Here is a 20823-nt window from a genome sequence, read left to right as displayed (position 1 = left end):
TTATCTACAGGGTACAAATCACTTAAAGTGGATAAAAACACAAAGGCCACGAACACAAATAAAAATAATAGTTTGGAGGTATAGGAAAAAAAGGACAAGTAGAGCCAGATTCACTGAAAGTGATGGGGGAAAAGAAAAAGTGAAATTATTTTTTAAGTGAATAAATAAAAAGCAAAAAGCCGGAAAGGAAGAAGTAGGTGAAAATGGAAACCAGAGAGCAATAATGAATTTTTATATAAAAATGTAACCCATTGGGGTGGCTGAGTGACTCCATCAATTAAGCGTCTGAGTTTCAGCTCAGGTCATGATCTCAGGGTCTTGAGATCAAACCCTGCGTCAGTCTCTGCTCTCAGCACGGAGCCTCCTTGAAGATTCTCTCCCTTTCCCCCTGCTCCTCCTCACCAGCACCCCCAACCCCCAGCCCACATACATGCACCCTCTCTCTCTCTCTCTCTCAAAATAACTAAACAAATGTTTTTTTAAAAATGTACCCCATTTAGTTACTCTGGACACTGTTATCCTTTCTTGGTTCACTGCTAATCTTTCTGACAATTCTCAATTTATAATACTTTTTGGAAAGGATAAAGTTGATTTTTGATGTAGGAAATACCATTTCAGCAACATTTCATGTGATATTTACCTTGTACTCTTCTATCCAGTTATTCATATCAAAGCTGTACATTATTTATGCAAATATCTAGAGAATTATTGTTGGTTGACATTCTTCTGGGGGGCAGACTCTACCTATTACAAGAGTGTTTTAAACTGTTAATTTATAACATCACTGCCATCTGTTGGATCTGATCAGAATTAGTTTTTGAGTTATCCTAAGAATAAAAAGAGTTTGATGTTTTTCGTTTTCCTTGCCAACACTCAGTAAATTTTGGCTATTAGTAAACTATGAAAAGATTAGAAAATAGGAGGGTTGGTGACTAGATCTCAAAAGATATAGTTATTTTAGGAAATAAGACAATGAATAAAATGGAAACATAAAAAGTAATAATACAATGAATACCCATAGATAAGTAAGTACAAACGGTGGTTTTGCTGTAGAGAATACATAATCCAGTCTCTGTTGTTTACTCACAGACCATACTAAATCCCGCGTTTTCATACTCCTTACTTCCATGTTCTCTCCATGTAGAACTGAGCAATTTCACTCAGGCTGAGAGACCTTCTTATCTCCATTTCTTTATTTTTTATTTCTTGTACCCCTTCTTGGCTTTCCACAACAGTGACTTAAGTAACTTAATTCTTACTTGATTAATGATTAATAATTGATTAATGATTGATTAATCAACCATTGATTAATAGTTGATTAATGATTGATTAATGACAGCAGATATAGTGGTTACTTAAACAAACAGGAAGTTGACTGATGCAGGCCACTGCAGGCCTCCACAATATGAAAGACAGAGCCCACCTCTCCCCCCTTCCCCTCGGCCTCCTCTTCCTCCTGCTCTTCCTCCTCCTCCTTCTCTTTTTAAAGATTTTATTCATTTACTTGAGAGAAAGAGATAACAAGAGAGAACACAAGCAAGTGGAGAGAAGGAGAAGCAGGATCTCTGGTGAGCAGGGAGCCCGAAGTGGGGCTCAATCCCAGGACCCCAGGATCCTGACCTGAGCTCAGGGCTCAGGTCACTTAACTGACTGAGCAACCCAGGGGCCTCTAGAGACAAAGCTCTTCTGTAAGGACCCGTCTGCTTTTGTGTGACCTACAGTGAGGACCACAGCAAAGGAAATGAGAAGATGAGTAAGGAGCACACCTCAAAGGGATTCTAGAAAGAGACAAAATGTCCCCAAACTATATGGATGTATATTTGAGTACTTTGGGAACTTTTGAATGTTCTTTATTACCTATGGATAACCTGTTATTTTGTATTATCAGTATTAATATTTCTCTTTGCTAATTTAGAAATAAAACATTAACTAAATGGTAGAATTATTCCTGGTGGGCCATGCCTAAGGAAACCATGTAAGGTGTAGAGAAACCATTTCAAAGGTATGCCACGTGCAGAACTTTATACAGCCCTTCCGGAAAAGGCAGGACCTCATCCATTCACCATGACCCAACTCCCCGTCAGTCACTGGGCGTCATCAGGGGAGAGCCTGACTCTAAGTCATTTCTTGGAATGTTAAATCTCCCTCATATGTATAGAAAGCACTTTTCAAAGCTTTTTTTTTTTTTTTTTTTTCCATTCTCACCCCATTAAATAGAATTGGTGGAAGGTAATATATTTGTATATTTATTTTTACAAATATTTCTTTTGATTTGTAAACTTAAGTATATAGACTAATGCTGTATCTTAGAATTGGTTATATTGTGCTCTCAAGGCTAATGTGCGCTGAATGAGGACAGTCACTTTGAAGGAGAAAGAAAGTCTCCCCTAAAGTTGGCAAAACACCACAAGCTTCACTTCCAGCTCTGTTCCGCTATGAGATGGGATGTACAGCTCTGAGATGGCTAGAGTGGTGTTTTCTCACTCTTTGAAAATAAATTCTACTATCTGTTCTAGAGCATACTTCTTTTTTATTTATTTTTTGAGATTTTATTTATTTGATAGAACAAGAGTGCAGAGGGTCAGAGGGAGAAGCAGACTCCCCACTGAGCAGGGAGCCTGATGCAGGACTCAATCCTGAGACTCCAGAATCATGGCCTGAGCCAAAGGCAGATGCTTAACCAACTAAGCCACCCACCTGCCTTTAGAACATGCTTCTTGGCCAAAGCACACAGATACACTTAGAGCAAACCATCTTGTCACTTTGAATACTTTGCTATTAAAGAAACCTCCACTGTAGAACTAACCCACTGTGATTTACAAAATTAAAATTCAGTCTTGTGAAAAATGCAAACTCATGTTATAGACTTGCCGTCTCTGCTGGACTTCAGAATGCCAGAGCTATACAGTTACTGTCTTTGTTGCCTAAGGGGTTTTCACCAGTAAAATATTTCCAGAGCTCCGGTTTCCTTGTGAACGGTGAAGGGAACTATGTCTTCATACTGACCCCTAGTGGTCATTGAGGAGGAAGTTGGGGGATGGGCAAAAAAGGCAACGGAAAGAGCTCTGTATTGTCATGAAAGGTACACTAATTTAATTTGAAACACTCTCTGATGCGTCTAAAATAATATTTTAAAACATTAAAATATTGTCTCATAAGCATTTCATTTTGTTGTTTTTGAAGAAAGAATATTCTACTGCTAAATGTGTGTTAATAGACGCTTGCGTTTGTCTTTGGTCCCTTTTAAGGTGCAGGCGCTTTAAAATGTTTTGACACGTGCCTTGCTCAAGTGACGGAATAGCTGCGGTGCTGTATAATCATATAGATTAATAGATATGCTTGGACAGCACAGTTAATCACATTGTTATTGTAGTCTCTCTAGAGCTGATTTTTTGCTCTTGACTTTATATAATAGAAAAGATTGTTTTGTTTTGAAATTCTTATTAGTATCATTTTGTTGTAAGATGCTACCTCCTTTGGGGCACCTGGGTAGCTCAGGGGGTTAAGCCTCTGCCTTTGGCTCAAGTCATGATCTCAGGTCCTGGGATCGAGTCCCGCATTGGGCTCTCTGCTCAGCGGGAAGTCTGCTTCTCCCTCTCTCTCTGCCTGCCTCTCTGCCTACTTGTGATCTCTGTCTGTCAAATAAATAAATTAAAGAAAAAAAAAGATGCTACCTCCTTTGAAATAGAATGCTCACAATATGAGCATCCTACAAGATAACTGAGTTAGTTTCATAACCTTTTAGAAAATTCAGTTTTGTATAAGGATATTTTAAACTTTTGTATTAAGGATGATATCTCAAAGAACTTAAAATATTTATTTTCTATTTTAAAAGGTTGCTGAAGTTAATAGATCACATAAATGGGAAGAGTCTTTGTAGTAAATTTATTCTTGTATTATTTCCATTCAAGTTTACTGAATGAATGCTTTTCCTTTCTACCTGTTAGCTCCTTCATAGGGGAGTTCGAGGGAGTTGAAACTCTAGTCTCCACTCCGGCAACTTTTCTCTCTCTGCCTCCTGCTCAGTATCTGAGTCTGAACTTCTCCAGATCTTCACCAAAATGCTGTTCTTTGCTTTCCTGATGTCTTTGAGTCCTAGACTGGACCGGCCACGCCCCTCTGGAGGGGTGAGTCTTCATTTTCTCCTTTCCTTCCTACAGTCCCTCCACTTCTCCCAGTTTCCTTTCCATTAGCCTTCCTCTCCTCCCCCCTCCTTCTGCAAAGAGAATAAGGAAAACTGAAATAAATATATCCAGTGGTTAGTAAGAATTCCCCACTATGCTACATAGCAAAATGGCTTGCCTCATTTCTCATTCCCCAGCTTCTTTTTTTTTTTTTTCCTAGAAAACCTCATACTTTTTAAAGCTTCAGAGATGGATGATTGTAAAAAAGGTTATAGACTAAACGTCAGACCACCAGACTTTTAATCCTGTGTTGGTTGACTGACTTGCCTCACGAGCAAATCTTAGTCTCTCTATATGTTATCTTTCTTCACTGTAAAACAAAGAAAAGCAAGCCTAGATTATCTGTTGTATTTTGTGCATCTACTAATTACCCTCTATCCAGCATCATAAGGAGTCTTGAGCTCAACTTCCACTAGGAACTAGTTGGGATCATTCTTTACTACTTTTATCATTTTATCGCAGAGGTGAAGGAAGTTACGAGTTTAAGTTTCTTTTGTAACTTTCACCATTACTTGGGGGTTCTTATGTTTAGGCATTGTTCGAGGCTGCAGGGAAACCATATGGAGCACATCGAAGGTTCCACCAGACTGCTGTCAGGCCATAGAGAGTAACTTTAAGAAGGTAATTTCAGAAGTGATAACAGTATCAATTAAATACAGCAGCACAATGTCCTAGAGAGGAGCATGCATGACATTTTTTGTGAAAAGGGTCAGGGCCGATGACATAGAGCTCATCCAAGACAGCCTCTCTGAAGAAGTGACGTTAGAACTGCCGAGAGAATAAGGCAGCTCAGCAAGTGCCTTGGGTTTTTCTGTCCTGTCGCATGAAAGCATGTGGCGTCCTTATTATTTAGTGGAGAAAATCAACATGGTACCTCTAATTACTTAGGGATTGCGTCACTTGTCACATACAGATGCATAAATAGACCGATTTCCGGATTAAACAGAAACATTCGGTAGCTGCAAAAGCCATTTATTATAAGTATTCCAACACCTTGACCATTATTCCTGTTTTATCAGGAAACAAGTCAGCCATGTAAAATGAAGATGGTGGTTCTTTCCTGATGGCAGCTAGTTAATTATTGGCAGGCAGTCCAGCTTTTGAAACAGAAGGTGGCGTGTATGGAAGTGAAGTATTGCAATTGAACAGAGAGGTCAATAAGGAATCCACGTCACTTGTAAGAAAATTACATTTGATTTCCCTAGACTTTGATTGACTGCCTTACAATTGGTAACAAAAACCTGCACGCTGCTTGTGGAAGTGCGAGGTTAGCCTCTCTGCAACTGCCGCTCTCTCTTTAGAACCCATGATGTCATAGCCAGCTAGAGAACACAAACTCTCAAAACTCTCAAAATTATGCCACAGAGATACATCAATAGAGAGAAACGATTAGATCACATACTTTTTAAAAAAATTTTTATATATTTATTTATTTATTTATGGCATTTTCTCTATTTTGCTATAGGATGTAAAACTGCTTGCATTTGTTTTTGTGGCTGGGTTTTACTTTAGTAATTACATGCTACTTTTTAAAAAATCCTTCATTTTAAGCATTCACCTACAATTAATTGTGTTAAGGGAGAGCCCTTAACTACTGATAAGTTTCTTTAAATAAGATTTCTTTAAAAGGAGAAAATTCTCTTGGCTACTTTTGTCAGTCCTGGAGTTCGGCCAGAGTTGGGGACAAACATCCCATTCTCCCGCCACCGTGGGGCTGCGCCGGGGTCAGAGTTGTTTCGGATGTACTCAGAAATTGATCAATTTAACGAACACACTTGACTTTTTGGATCATTACTTTTGTTGAAAAATTGGCTGGACGAGAGTCAGGAATCCTGCTCCCAGCATTCCAAATCTGGCTGTGATAACCAGGAGACCCGTTTATCATCCCCGCCAGCGTCCCGGTCCCCACGCACCCGTGCAGACTCACGCGGAGCCGGCAAGGCTCAAACATGCCCCACCCCCGCCTGCTGCCTAAGCACCTCTCCTGACCACTTGCACCAGGTCTGCCGCCAACACGTCTTCCTCGGTGTGACAAACTTCGCCAAGACATATGAAAAGTCAGGCTGGTGGGAATGGTTGTAATCACTGTTAACAAACAAGGTTCTGATTGCCAATATTACCATCTGTTTCATCGGGTTCCACAGATTACCCTGTATGTGGGCTCTGTTAAACAGATTTCTGTCCTGCCCAAGGTCACCCTTGATTCATGTAACCAGCCTTTACCGATGGGTTAAATGGGATCTTGGAACCACAGCCAGGATTTTCTGAGAACTACCAAAGAGGGTCACCTGGTGATACCACCCAGACGAACGGAGCTGCCCACGTCTGCAAAGAAAAAACGTGGATGTCCTTTGGTTTATAAATGGACATATCCCTAAGACGTGTTCTAAAGTATAAGATGTCATTCCCTAAACTCCATATAAAAACTCCTTCACTAAATTAGGGAAGAGTTGGGGTTGGGGAGAGCGGCTGTAAGTGCTCCAAGCAGAGATCTCAATTCTTTGGGGTACCGTACTTTTTTGTTTTGTTTTGTTTTGTTTTGTTTTTTTTTGTCCTGTGCCTCTGTGCCTTCTTGAAACCGTAAAGCGGAACTGGGTATTTTCCCCTCACCCTCTCTCGACTCCTCCTGAGGTTTTCTTCATCGCTTCCCTTGAGTGGAGTCAAGTCAATTTATATATATTGATCTTCTCGGCACTGGGGATATAAATAAGACTCCAGATGTGGGGACCGGGTGTAGACATAGCAAGAGGAAGGAGTGAGAAACCAGGAGAGGCGGGGATGGACAAGAATGACCACAGCAGAAGGGGCAGCTGAGTGGGTTCTGAAGGGCAAACTATGGTTCCCCCGGGAAAGGGATGTGGACAGGTAGGGCCAGGCCTTTCAGGCAGAGAAACCACGAATGCAAAGACACACAGACACGAAATCGCATAGTATTTTCAGTGAGCCGTAAACAGACACTATGTGTGTACGGTCATTGTATTTTTCCTTAACCATATTCTTAGTGTCCCTCTTCTAAGTGCTTTTTCACTGTGGGGCTCAGGGATTCAACCAAAACGCTTTGTGGTCAGTCCTTTACACAACAAGCTTCTGTAACAGAATATTTCAAGATTGTTGCCATTCTGTGGGAACCTTTGTGCCCAAACAGCATTTTTTAAAAAATGTATATATGTTTCACAAACAAATAATCTTGAGCTCGTGGGGAAAAGAGACCTGGTATCCAGTTTGGGGCTCAAGATATGCTAACTTGAGGATGAGGCACTTGTGCTGAGCTTGGTAAGGTGATTGGGAATTATCAGGAGGAAGAGTTCATCGAGAAGTTAGAATGGCGGGTGTATGAGAATACCCAGGGATAAGCCAGAGCCTGGCGTGTTGCGGGTTGCCAGAGAGGCCCTGAGCACAAAGCCACAGGGAGAAGTGAGGGGGGTGTGGGCCGGCAGGGGAGGCAGGTAGGCTCGAGCAGGGCCTCAGAGGCCATGTGGGAAATTTAGGGCTTCATCCTGAGCAATGAGAAACCAGAAACATTTTTTTTCAAAGATTATTTATTTGACAGACAGAGATCACAAGTAGGCAGAGAGGCAGTCAGAGAGAGAGGAGGAAGCAGGCTCCCCAAGGAGCAGGGAGCCCGATGCGGGGCTCCATCCCAGGACCCTGGGATCATGACCTGAGCCGAAGGCAGAGGCTTCACCCACTGAGCCACCCAGGCGCCCCCAAAAACATTTTAAAGAGGGGGAAAATCTGATGAGGCATATGATGTATATAATTATAATCATCTGGTAATTATTTTAGAAGATTCCTTTAGCTGGAAGTTGGAGAAAGACTCGGGGGTGGCGGGAGAGACCTGTTAGAAGAGCACATCAGCTCACAAGGGGTTGGCGGAATGGATTCGATGGAAGAGACGGAGCTCGAGAGAAGAGAGAGATTCGAGAAATAGGGAGACGGAAAAGAGTCAGGACTTGGTAATAAATTGGTTACACACGACATGCTGAACTTCACTTCTGTTTACATACATCAAATGATATAAACAGAAGTTTTTATACTTTTCCATATTTGGGTTTTAGGTTTTTTTTTTGAAATGTACATTTTAAACTCTTACTTGATGAAACTCCAACTGATGGAGGTTCACGATAGTAAGAATCAAAATATTTTCAGATTATCATGATGACATATGGCCCTATAATTCTGGATTTTGTAACAAAGCAGTTTGACTTCTGTCCCGTTCATTTGGATAATGCCATACTATCTAGGAAACAGAAATGTGTTTTTAAAATATGACAGGCTCCAGCCTGTGTACATTATCAGACACAGGGAAAAATAAAACAGAATGTCTTAGGTTTAAAACACAGAATTAATGCGATTCTTTAAAAAGAAAAAAAAAGTAAATTCTGTGCTCTATTACTGTAATGAAATGAGGGTTTTTTTGGTTTTTTGCTTTATTGTTTTTTGGTGGTTTTTTTTTTAGGTAAAAATAATAGCTTGATTTTTTTTCACCATAATAACTTAATTTCGCTTATGCTTTTTACACCTAAGCAGACGGCACACAGCGCATTACGGGCAGGTTTGTACACACAGTGCAGCTCGTTCTCCCAGCTGCATGCGTGCGATCTGTCTTTCAGTGCTGGGAGTTATGTTCAATTTAGTAAAAGCTATATTCCACTGTGCACTAGAATCTCCTGTTTCTTAAACAGCTAGGATTTTATGTACTTCTCCTTATTGGCTCATAAAGAGCACAGAAAAGAGGAGAAGGTAGAGATAAAAATGAACCAAGGCAAAATCCGCCTTTGTCCAGGAAAGAGGAGGAAGCAAACACGAGCACAAAGGCTGTGAGCAGAGATGCATCTGGCGCACATTACGGGAGCTTGCAGCCTGTCTTTTGTTTTGTTTTGTTTTTTAATAAATAAGAGAAATCAAACGACAAAGTGCGATCCTACGTATTCACTTAAATTTTCCAGAAAACCCGTGAAGCATACAAAAGACGCAGCCCTGGAGAATGTACTGGTAGGCGCTTTCCTACAATACTTGCAGCTTCTAACACGGTTGCAATGAAACACCTCCTCTGTGTGCTCCTCCCTGATTCTCCAGGACGTTTTAAAAACGTTCCCTTGAACGTTGTCAAGGGAAAAATCACTAAATGACAAAGGAATCGTGCCTTCTAACTGAGGCATGTTTCCAGTGGTTACTAAGTACAGAGTATTTTGGTTGAAGGGACTGATTGCATTCAGTACATGAAAAATAAGTCAAAGAAATTAAACAATTTTTAATAGGTTTATGTCTATATTAGAAAATATGCATAATTTAAAATTCTTGCTGGCAGTTTTAAAAAATTCAATATTTAAGCTCTAAGTACAAAATAGGAGAAGTTTCTGAGAAACTAATGTACTAGTGCCTCCAAATTTTTCCTTATTCATACAATCAAATGACCCCTGTTTGATTAATAGTAGGAGAAGCATGGAAAGTAAAATTATCTTGAGTGTTTATTTTGTCCCCTAAGACAGGAGGGCAAATGCTGGCCCTCAAGCTGTCATAGTGAGATGCAGGCAGACCCTTCCTATATTTTTATAGAAACAAACTTTGGTTACAGGTCATCTAACCAATTTTTAAAGAGATGCCTTCCCCAGAAAATAATGGGTGACCCCACAGGAAGGACTATAGGAAGAAATGGAAGCAAACTCTGACTTTGCCTTCATAGCAATCTAGTGTGTTTTCTGGATGGATTTAGTCAAACCAGGGGTGGGAGCTACCTTCAGGGTTAACACCAACAGAGCCCAGCATTCCCCAGAGTGGCTGCCTTCATTGGTCATTTCATCGCAGCCCAGTAGCTGCTGTTCGGTCCACTTCAGAGCTGGTCTGAGTGACAATCACAGCTTCCTTTCTCCCTGGTGGCACTTCATTTACATTGTGCCCTCTCTCAGACAGTTGTGATAACCTCTAATCTCGAGATTGTCACTTCTTCGCAATCAGCAAATGTAAGTGACTACCAAATTAAATTTAATTATCAGAATATTCATCGGAATACAGGGTGATGGGCTGAATCCTATAGCCTCACTTGTTTTCAGATTTCATTCTTAATATGATCTTAAGTGAAAAAAAATTGTCAGATATAAAACGTAAAGGGACGTTCATGTTATTGGAGTCTCAGGTATGTTTTTATTGTCTTAATTACTTCTATTCCCATGACAATGTAAATGGGTTTTTAACACAATTTGGGGTCTTTCTTTGAAAGTAGGATGTTCTGTATATCTTATGGCTTGGAACATCTCTTATTTGAAAGAATTCCAAATATTAAAGAACATAATTAAATCATCTACCTCTTCTTAAAATGATCCCCTTTTTAATTTTTACTACTTTATGAGCTTTTTAAGTGATTAGAAAGCAAGGACTTTAGAGAGTAGGGCCTTCTTAAAAAGAGGCTTATTACTTGTGAGACTATTAATGTGTTTGACGGATAATCATGGTCTTTTTATAGCAGAAATAGGAAAGTAAGCAACTGAATATGCCTACATTACTAAAACTAGTCATTATGTCAATATTATGACTTTGATCTTTGATATTTACTTTGTAAATCAGCTTTCACCTCCAAAATGTTTTGCTGGCTTCAAATGTGTTAACCCCTGCCTACAATTAACAACCTCATTTAAAGAGGGGGAGGATGAGCTAAAGAGTTTTAACTCAAACCAGGAGCATCTCTCACTCAATCATTCCCCCTATTTAAAGGCTTAGTTTTCTAGGGACACTTGGGTGGCTCAGTTGGTTAAGTGCCTGACATTTGATCTTGGCTCAGGCCCTGATCTCAGGGCTGTGAGATTGAGGCCCAGATTAAGATTAAGATTAAGGTTTTTCCTCTCTAAGAAAAAAAAAAAAGAATAAAGAAATATATAGTTTTGCTTTCCTACTGGTTGAGAATATCTAAATCGACTTTCTTTGAATAAAATTTCCTGGTCTTATAAGTATCACGGAGTTTAAAAAAAAAAAAAAAGCTGTAGGAGGTTTTCTAAGAAGTAGTCATGCATTTTTCTATAATGACAAGCTGTAGAAGTAGGAAAAGGACAATTTAAATTCACTCTTAACTGACATTTTCCCAGACTCCACTTAAATCACTGGCACCTCAAGTCTGGGTTCATTGCATTGGACGTTAATTTTTTTTTTCTAAAACCGTATTTATGTACTCATTTGTTTAATAAGCTCCATTGTACCCTCCAAGGACCGTTTCTTGAACTCAGATGATGCGCATTTCTCTTCTGTGTACCCAGTGCTGCTGCTGAAGCCGATGCAATCGATCCACTGATAAGCATCCTGTCGAGTAAACGAGACGGAGCCATCGCCAGCGCCGCTACAGTATTGGCGAACATGGCGATGCAGGAGCCCCTGCGGGTGAACATGCAGAACCACGACGTCATGCACGCCCTCATCGGCCCGCTCCGCTCCTCCAACACGGTTGTGCAGAGCAAGGCGGCTCTCCTGGTGGCCGCAACCGCGTGCGACGTGGAGGCCCGGACAGAGGTGAGAGCTTGTCTGTCGGCTCATTTTTCCGGTCTGTGCCTATGGGTGGATTAATTTGAAACATTTTCAAGGGTTTGAACCTACCCATCATTTAGACCCTTCAAAATTGGTGCAGCCCTTCAGCCACCGGCGCGGGGTGATAATAATGTGTCAGTTACTTTCATCAGTTGTAACAAATGTATCAGTCCGACAGGGGATGTATTTGATAATGGGAAAGCAGCTCCTGCCTGGGCGCAGGGGAGTGTGGGAAACCTCTGCACCTGCTACTCAATGTCGCTGTGAACCTACAACTACTCTAAAAAGATAAAATTATTTTAATTGGTGTGACCCTTTGGAAAGCAAATTGGCTTTATCTAGCAAAGAAGAGCAAATCCTCTAATCCGGTATAATCTGGCAGTTCTGTTTCTAAATTCTACCTAGGATGGTCTCTTGCCTCTTTGCACCAGGATGCATTGTTTCTAATACCTAAGCAACTGGAAACACACCGATTGTCTCATTTTTTAAGAGAATGGGTAAATAAATTTGTAATATATTCATAAAATGGAACTTCATATCGGTGAAAATGAACTATAGCTACAGACATCAACGGAGCATAATGCTGAGCAAAATCCAGTTGCAGTAGAATACAACTTATGATTCTATTTATGTAGCATTCAGAAATACACACATCTAAGCAAGATATTGTTTAGGTAAACATACATGTGAGTTGCAACTGTAAAGGCAAAAGTCAATGATTAGGCCTTGATTAACCACAAAGTAAAGAAATCCTCTTTGGGAATCAAGGGAGTGGATGTAATTGAGAGGAACAAACAGGGGTTCAAGGTCATCTAAATGTGTCATTTCTTAAACTGATCAGTAGACAAACAGGTGTGCCTTGACTATGATGTGTTACATTATACGGGTGGGTTCCACATACTCTCGTGTTTCTTGTATATTTCAAAGTTTTAAAACCTAGAATTGAATTTTTTTACAAGTGTATCATATAAAAGTGTGTTGTATTCTATTCATAAAAATAATGCAAACCTACAAACATTCTTTTTTTCTCTCTCTCTCTTTTCTCCTATTTACTTGTCACAGGGCACTCATTCAAACACCTCAGGGCTTTGTTCCTCTCCCGCCAATATAAATAACAGTAGCTAACACTTACTGAGCACTTACTAGGCAACGGGCACTGTGCTAAGCACTCTACAAGCATTTAAGCCTCACTTGTGATGGGCATGTTTGTAATCCCCATTTTACAGATGAGGAAAACGAGGCTTAAAGACACATTGTGCTCCCAGCAGAGTTGGTAAATTGGGAGATCAGGGATGCCATCCAGAGCCGAGGCTGTTGCACTGGGTTCTCTGCTCAGACAACTAAAAAATCTTTTCTGTCCCCTAGGGCAGAATAGACAGACCCTTTCTATTCTGTCCCTTTCTTTGTTCCCATTGACTCCAGTTCATTTGTATTCATCCATTAAGGCATTAAGACTACCAAATTTTTAAAAAATATTTATTTATTTAGAGAGAGGATATGTGCACACACAAGAGTGGGGGCATGGGCAGAGGGAGAGAATTCCTAGGCGGACTCCATGCTCAGTGAGGAGCCCAACAGGGGGCTTCATTGCACCACCCAAGAGATCATGAAAACCTGAGCTTAAACCAGGAGCTGGACACCTAACGGACTGAGCCGCCAAGGCGCCCCAAGACTACCAAATATTTATTTGCCCTCTATTCCATGTCGGGCACTATGCTAGTCTTTAGCAACATGGCGATCAAAGCGCTTTGGTTCTGCGTCCATGCAGTCTGCAGAACAGTCCATCTCCTTCCAGGAATATCACAGCTAAGTCTCCTGCTCTCCCTACGCCTGCCACCTCCTGCTTCCCACACTGTCCCCAGACTGATCTTTCAAAGATATGATCGTCCTCACATCATTGATGTGGCCATTGGTGCACCATCGCCCCAGAGGAAGAGTTCAGCAGCTTAGCATGGTGGGCGAGGACGCCCAGTGACCTGCACCTACCCACCTTGCTTGAAGCCCCTTACCAGGCTTAACTCCATAGTCCAGAAACCCCATGCTATTTGTAATTCTGTCCATATGCTCTGTTCTCTTATTTATATGTCTTTGATTTCTCCACTTGGAGAAATATTCTCCCTTTTGTCCACCTGATAAAATCACACTTCTCCTTCAAAATGCATGTCCTTCAAGCCATCCTGTCCTCTATGATGCCTTTCTTCAGTCTTCAAGCTGGGAACCGCCCTCCCCCGTGCTTCCCTTATGCTCTGTGCATGCTTCCCGTGTCCTCTGCTTTGCGTATACGGTTCTTGTATGAAAGACTATAAGCTCCTTGAGTCTTTAGAGAAGGGACCTGGGAGTTTTTCTTCCCTGTGTCTATGCCATTAATAGATATCTGGCACAGAGGGCATACTTAATTAACAGTCATTAAATGAATAGGGAAATGAATTAATCAATGAATTAGATCTTTACCACAAGAACACATGAAGAGTTAGACTATCTTCTCTTATACTCAGAGATAAAGAGGTTCAGAAATTTGAGTTCCTGAGCTTAAGATGCTTCCAGTAAACTTTTTGAAGCTGTAATGTTCCATGTACTAAAGTGTGATCCCTGAGAAGAAAATGTCTCCGGACATTGATGGAAAATGACTGACTGTGGATCAAATGGATCATACCCCATAATGGCTCCTGTCTTCAGATACTACACATAGAAACTGGTAGAATGTTCTTTTTTTGTCCTCTATGTTCAGATGATAGAGTGTTGCATTTCAGACAGTGAGAAAAGAGCTCTGTCAAATCTTTTTTTTTCCCTGATTAGAATAATTTTATCCATGAATAATTATTTTTATTACCTGAATTTCCTTTAACAGTGTAATTAATGTAGTTCTGTCCAATTCTCTTCTTATTCTTTTTATCTCTTCCTCACTCCTGGGAGAAATGAAGAGAAGATACTACGCAGCATTAACAAAAATCGGTCTTTTTCTAGGGCATTGCTATGGTAATTCTTTGGCCACACTGATGATTTGGTGGTGGTGGCCAGTGACATGGGTCCCCTGGTGTCACTGTATCAGTTCCTCCTGCCCAGCCTTGGGGACTGGATTCCTTCCCTATTATTGCTGTAGCAAATGAACACAACATCACAGCTTAAAGTAATGGAAATCTATTATCGTATAGTATAGGACATCAGAAGTCTGAACACAGGTCTTATGGGTTGAAATCAAGGTGTTGGCAGACCTATGTTCCTTTGGGAGACTTTAAGGGAAAGTCTATCCTTTCTAGATTTTACCATCCACCCCCCATCCCTTAGCTGTGGCCCCTCCCTCCAGCTTCAGAGGGTACCACTCCAATCTCTGTGTCTGTACGGCTCTGCTCTTGGCTCCAGTCACCCATCTCTCCATCTTACAAGGACTCTTGGGATTAAATTGGGCTCACCTGATTATCCAAGACAATCTCCCCATCTCAAAATTGTTAACTTGTCACATCTGCAAAATCTCTTCCAGGGAAAAGGACACCTTTGGGGGACCCTCATTCTGTCTACCACAGGGCCAAATGAACATTCAGTGTTGATGAGCAGAATGAATGAACACAGGGGAACAGGAGGACAGGCTCTCCGTCTCCCTCCCACTCAAAAAGTCACAGTGACCTCCCTCGATTATTTGACTGTGGCCTCCTCTTGACCTTGAATAGAAATCTGGGCTCCTGTCTCTAAGGTTTTGTGATAAATTGTTTCCCTCTGGATGTAATCAATTCTAAAAATCCTAAAATGTTCTCACATGGTTAAAATCATTTAAAAATCCAATGAGATTTGAAAAAAAAAAAAATCAGTGTTTATATTCTGTACTTCCAATGCATAAACTTTCGGTTTCCACGTCCAGTTAAGAAATTCGGGTGGCCTGGGGCCGCTGGTGGAGCTCCTGCGCTCCAAGAATGACGAAGTGAGAAGGCACGCCAGCTGGGCTGTGATGGTCTGCGCCAACGATGAGCTGACGGCTGTTGAATTGTGCAAGCTTGGGTGAGTGGCGCGGCCTCGAGTTTCGGGCTCAGATTAAGGGCAGAAGACGAAGGAGCACATCTTTCGGGTCCAAGGAAGTCAGGCAGAGTCCACGCTCCTGCGTGCATGCGCCGGAGCCCTCGAGAGCTGGGACTGTGCAGTGGGTCTTCCCTGGGAAGGGGCGGCCTGGCAGTTTGCGGGGGGGGGGGGGGGTCCCTCTCCATTCTTTCCAACTGGAGGTCTTCCCAGCACGCTTACACAACCACCTTCACCATTTCCCTGTCCACCTCTTCACCCTGATCAATCCCTCTCTTTGCTTTCCTCCTGCTATTGCTAACCCGCAATTCTGCGTCGCCACTTTTGGAGTGAAAATAAAAGGTGAGCCATGACTACGTTTCTCTCCCTCCTCCACCCAGACCTCTCCGTCAGAATTAGGCACTCACCAGCCTCCCCAGAATAGTTTCTCCAGCCGCAGCAAGTGAGCGAGTTGCCTTAGCGCACCGGCAAATAGGGTTTTCAGGTTCCACGGATGGGGTCACCCTACTTCTAACCATCTCTGTGTTCGTGGATATTGCCTGGTTAGCTGGAAAACTTAGAGCCCAATACTACTTCCGCTTTAAATGAAGAACCTCCCTCGTTTGTCCTTTTCAGCTGTTTGAATATGAGTCTCTAGGTGGCACATATATTCTCAAAAGGACTGATTTGTCTTCATAATTCTGTCAGTCTTGCTTTATCTAATAGGGTGAGATAACTTTAACCTTTCCATCTCAATTCTTCATTCAGGGTCTGGGCCGGGTATATAAATGAGAACTTAATGTTGGATTGCTTGTTTAAAGCAAATAATGCTTCCCCCCCCCCTTATTGACAGGGCTTTAGAGATCCTTGAAGAAGTTAATCTATCAGTAAGTCGGAAAAATAAATTCAGTGACGCAGCTTATAACAAATTGCTCAACAACTATCTGTCTCTGAAATACAGCCTGACTGGCTATTTGTCATCAAGTAACATAATTGGTGATGGATTCTATGACTACGGTCGGGTGAGTGACAGCACTAATTCGTATTTTAGTATATACGATCATTTCTTCTTTAATCACGGTGCCCTTTCATTGCAATTTTATAACCACCTTACAGAATGTATATTTTTATGGGCAGAAACTTGGAAATCAGAGCTTTATTCTTAACTTTGGCTGTAAGATTTTGCATTTGTGTACAGTTTTAACTAGAATCTGATTACTTGTACTAGAATCAGCTTGCTGAGGCTACTCTCAAGTTTCGGAGAAGACATAAAAGAAGGAGCATTTTCTGTTCTAATATTTCTATGGTTCATAAACCGTGATAAGGATAGAAGTATAAGTGTTTCATTCTATTATAATCTAACTGAAATTAAGCAGACTGTAATACCAAATTTTAAAATGTAATATAGAAGAACATTATTTAAGCTGCATTTCTATGATTTTAAAAACAATATGCAATGTAATTCAAGGTTAATGTCAAGAGAAATGGGAAGCTAAAAATTAGAATCTTAAGGACTTTTCAGCATTGCTGCTTAAGCCAGCATTTTCCTTTCTTCTGGAAACCAAGAGCAATTAGGAGAATGGAAAAAATTTTTTAAATATACAAATGCCACTTTCGGCAAAAGTAGGAAACAGATATGATCCACAGACTTCATTTTTTAAAAAATGTAGGAGTTACTGAAAATGCCTGAGATCAGACAAAAGGAGTGCAGGAGAAGGAGTGAAAAGGGGAAAGAAATAAGCCCAGAGAGGGGCAAGGCAGCTAGTGGGAGCAGGTCTTGGAAAACACCATCCCCCTCTCAGCTGAGGGGAGAGCTCAGAAGTGCAAAAGCCAAATGCTCTTTTTGCCAGGCAGGTACAGGACCAGAGACCTGGATTGAGCAAGGCTGGCACCAAAAACCAATTTGGACCAGTTTGGTCCAAAAAGGCAGAGCAGACAGGGCCATGAAAGAATCACATAGCTGACTGTATTTGAAGGAAACACTATCGTGGTAATAGAACTGGAGACATTTAAAAATTATATTATTTTTTAAGTAATCTTCACTATGTGGGGCTCGAACTCATCACCCCGAGATCAAGAGTCACATGCTCTACCAACAGAGCCAACAAGTCGCCCCTGGAGACATTTTTTAAAAGATTTTATTTATTTGTCAGAGAGAGAGAGAGAGAGCACAAGCAGAGTGAGTGGCAGGCAGAGGGGAAAGCAGACTCCCTGCTGAGCAGACCTCCCGATGTGGGACTTGATCCCAGGATTCTGGGATCATGACCTGAGCCAAAGGCAGAGGCTTAACTGACACAGCCACCCAGGCGTCCTGAGACATTCTGAATAATGAAAAATGGCTAGCCTAAAACTGGACTCCTGCTGTTCCTTCTGCTTTCCCTGGCTGCCGCCACCACGTGACCTAACATCACACACACACACACACACACACACACGAGCCACTGAGAAATCAGTGCTCCCAGAAAGCCCATCTCATTCAGTGGTGCGTCGTTCAAAAAGAATAAGCACACCATTATTAGGACAAAGGTGCTCTGAGAGAGATGAGGAAAAGAGCAGAAAAACCAACAAAGAACAAGTTCCTCAGGAAAATGTTGCCATAAATCAGATAAAACTGTGACAAATGTATTTGTTCATACAGTTTTTCTAAAAAATTTAATGAAACAATATTCTTTATAAAGGAGAACTCACTGATTCCTTCATTCAGTAAATATTAAGTTTCTAGTATTATACGTTGAAGATGTCAGTAGATAAAAGACATAGATCTCTACTTTCATGACACCAGTGAGAAGAAACAGACAATAAGCAGTAAACATGACAAAGAGATAAATAACATTTATCACATGATCAAAATGATCAGAGCTTGGGGGCAGTAGAACAGAGGCAGGATAAGGGGGCTCTATAGTGCTGGGTGGGGACTGGGGTTGATGTTCACGGTAATTTTGGAAATTGTGGTCAGGAAGGCAAAGACTAGAAAGTTGAGGGACTTAGCTGTGGGGACGGCTCAGGGAAGAGCTTTCCAAGCAGAGGAATATGTGTGCTTGGTACCGTTAAGAAACAGCAGTCAGTGTAGCTGTAGCTGAGTGACCCAAGGAGCAGACTAGTAAGGACTAACCCACAGAGGTAGAGCCCAGACCATTTAAGTCTTGTAGACGACCGGAAGGAGTTTCGCCTTTATTCTGAATGAAGTAGGAAAACTTGGCAGAGTTGGGGGCAGAAAAATGACATGCTCTGTCTGATTTTTAAAGGATCTTGTAAAGTATCTTGGATGAGAGAGGGATCTCAGTATAATACAATTGGGGAAAGACCCCAGAAGGTGGTTCGGTCTAATCCACCTCAGCAGGCTGGTAAATTTGCTAATACAGGACCAGGACTAGCCTGTTTTTGCATATCCTCACAACATTGTCAGTCATCTGTTTGGTAATTAGTTACTCTCACAGACAAATTCTGTCTTACGTATACATTACATACATCAAAAACTCAACTATTTTCAGGGGCCGAACTGATAATGATGGTGCGAAACAGCTGAGAGAATAAAACAATACAGATTGTGGGGAACCAGAGGCGCGCTGCCCACAAGTTCAAGTTCCTCTTTCTGACTGTGCCTTTCTGTGTGTGAAATTACATTACTTCAAACAGTCGAGAACATCAGTATTCACTTAAAACAATATAACCCACGCGGATATTACTTTTTTGTTCTTAAATTACCTACAGATTAATCCCGGCACCAAACTTTTGCCTTTGAAGGACCTCTGCTTACAAGAACCCAGTGATCTACGTGCTGTACTCTTAGTTAACAGTAAATCCGACATGTGAGTCTCGTGGTGGGGGGGAGGGATGCAGGGAAACACATAAGGCTTTTTGTCTGTCCATCATCACGTGAATATATAAGATTTCCAGGATGGTATCCTTTTGCCCCCCTGTATTTGGCATTACCCCGAAAACAAACACCAATCCGTAAACTCATAGCCTGCTACAGAAAAGACCATGAAATCACCACCAACGTGGTTTTTCCTCTGACCCCCTTTTACCACTCAATTCCAGATGTATTTCTGTAGTCAGTGCTTCTTACTCTGCTGGTAACATGAAGTAATTGAAGAAAGTGTAAGTAGATAGGAGCAAACCAAAACGAATTATGTTTATAAGGCTCCACAACTGTATGCAGGACTCTAACTTCGGCCCAGAGGTTTTCTGTGTTGTTGCTTTTTTAAATATAAAATAGGAAGTAAATACTAAAGCTAAAAATGAAAGCTTCAAAATGTTTCCTTAAAATGCTCATGTATATCTATATATCTGTCATAATTTATTTTATGCGATGTATTTTTTTTTAAGATTTTATTTGTTTATTTGACAGAGAGAGAGAGAGAGATCACAAGTAGGCAGAGAGGCAGGCAGAGAGAGAGGGGGAAGCAGGCTCCCCGCTGAGCAGAGAGCCCGATGCAGGGCTCGATCCCAGGAACCTGGGACCATGACCTGAGCTGAAGGCAGAGGCTTTAACCCATTGAGCCACCCAGGCGCCCCTATGTGATGTGTTTTATAAAAATATTTCCAGTTCCAGTTCATGAACAGTAAATCTTTTTGTCCTACCTTCACCTCTCCTTTATGCTTTCATTCTGTCACTGCTAAAAGTCAGCTCCCATTATGATTTTCCGGGAAAAAAAAAAAATCTGTTTTTTAGGACAAATCTGGTATTGAAAAATAAAGCTCTTTAACTTGTATATAATTTCAAAAATTTTAGTTCTCCACCTCCATCTATGGAAGATAAGTCATCAGACATTGGTTACGGACGGAGTATTTCTTCCTCATCTTCTTTAAGAAGAGCAAGCAAAGAAAAGACAAAGTAAGAAAAGGGTATCTTTTCTGTACTCAAATAATTCTCCCCTCGGTCTGGGAGTAAGAACGAATTTAGAGTGTAGATTTGGGCCAGTTAATTCTTCTCATGCTTCTAGTATGATCATTTCATAACTGCCTTTTTAAATTGTTGTGGAAAAGATCTCTGGGACAAGTAGGCTTTGGGTGCTGAGTTCTGGGAACTTCCAGTGAGCCCTGGAGCACAGGACACAGGAGCTGTGAGCTGGCTTTGTTTGATTATCTTTGCTGGAGCCATGCCTGGTGCTCAGCCTCCTGAAGGGAAAGGGAGCCCAGG

The 20823-nt window shown here is 41.3% G+C and overlaps 1 protein-coding gene across 6 annotated transcripts in view; it reads left to right on the top strand.

The window, feature by feature from the left end:
* The window catches only part of ARMC3 (armadillo repeat containing 3), a 91855-nt gene that overhangs the window by 48925 nt on the left and 22107 nt on the right, over nt 1-20823 (top strand). For all 6 annotated transcript variants that reach the window (XM_013058918.2, XM_013058919.2, XM_013058922.2 and 3 more), the window contains 5 exons: nt 11432-11681; nt 15550-15686; nt 16534-16702; nt 19392-19489; nt 20416-20517. In XM_013058918.2, coding sequence (XP_012914372.1) covers nt 11432-11681; nt 15550-15686; nt 16534-16702; nt 19392-19489; nt 20416-20517 — 756 coding nt within the window. The remainder of the gene's footprint in view (nt 1-11431; nt 11682-15549; nt 15687-16533; nt 16703-19391; nt 19490-20415; nt 20518-20823) is intronic.

This window comes from Mustela putorius, unplaced genomic scaffold (assembly GCF_011764305.1).
Source record: "Mustela putorius furo isolate JIRA1106 unplaced genomic scaffold, ASM1176430v1.1 tig00000827_pilon_pilon_pilon, whole genome shotgun sequence".
In the NCBI taxonomy this organism is placed as follows: domain Eukaryota; kingdom Metazoa; phylum Chordata; class Mammalia; order Carnivora; family Mustelidae; genus Mustela; species Mustela putorius.
The sequence above is the reverse complement of the archived record's forward strand: the minus strand, read 5'-3'. Positions and strand labels throughout refer to the sequence as shown.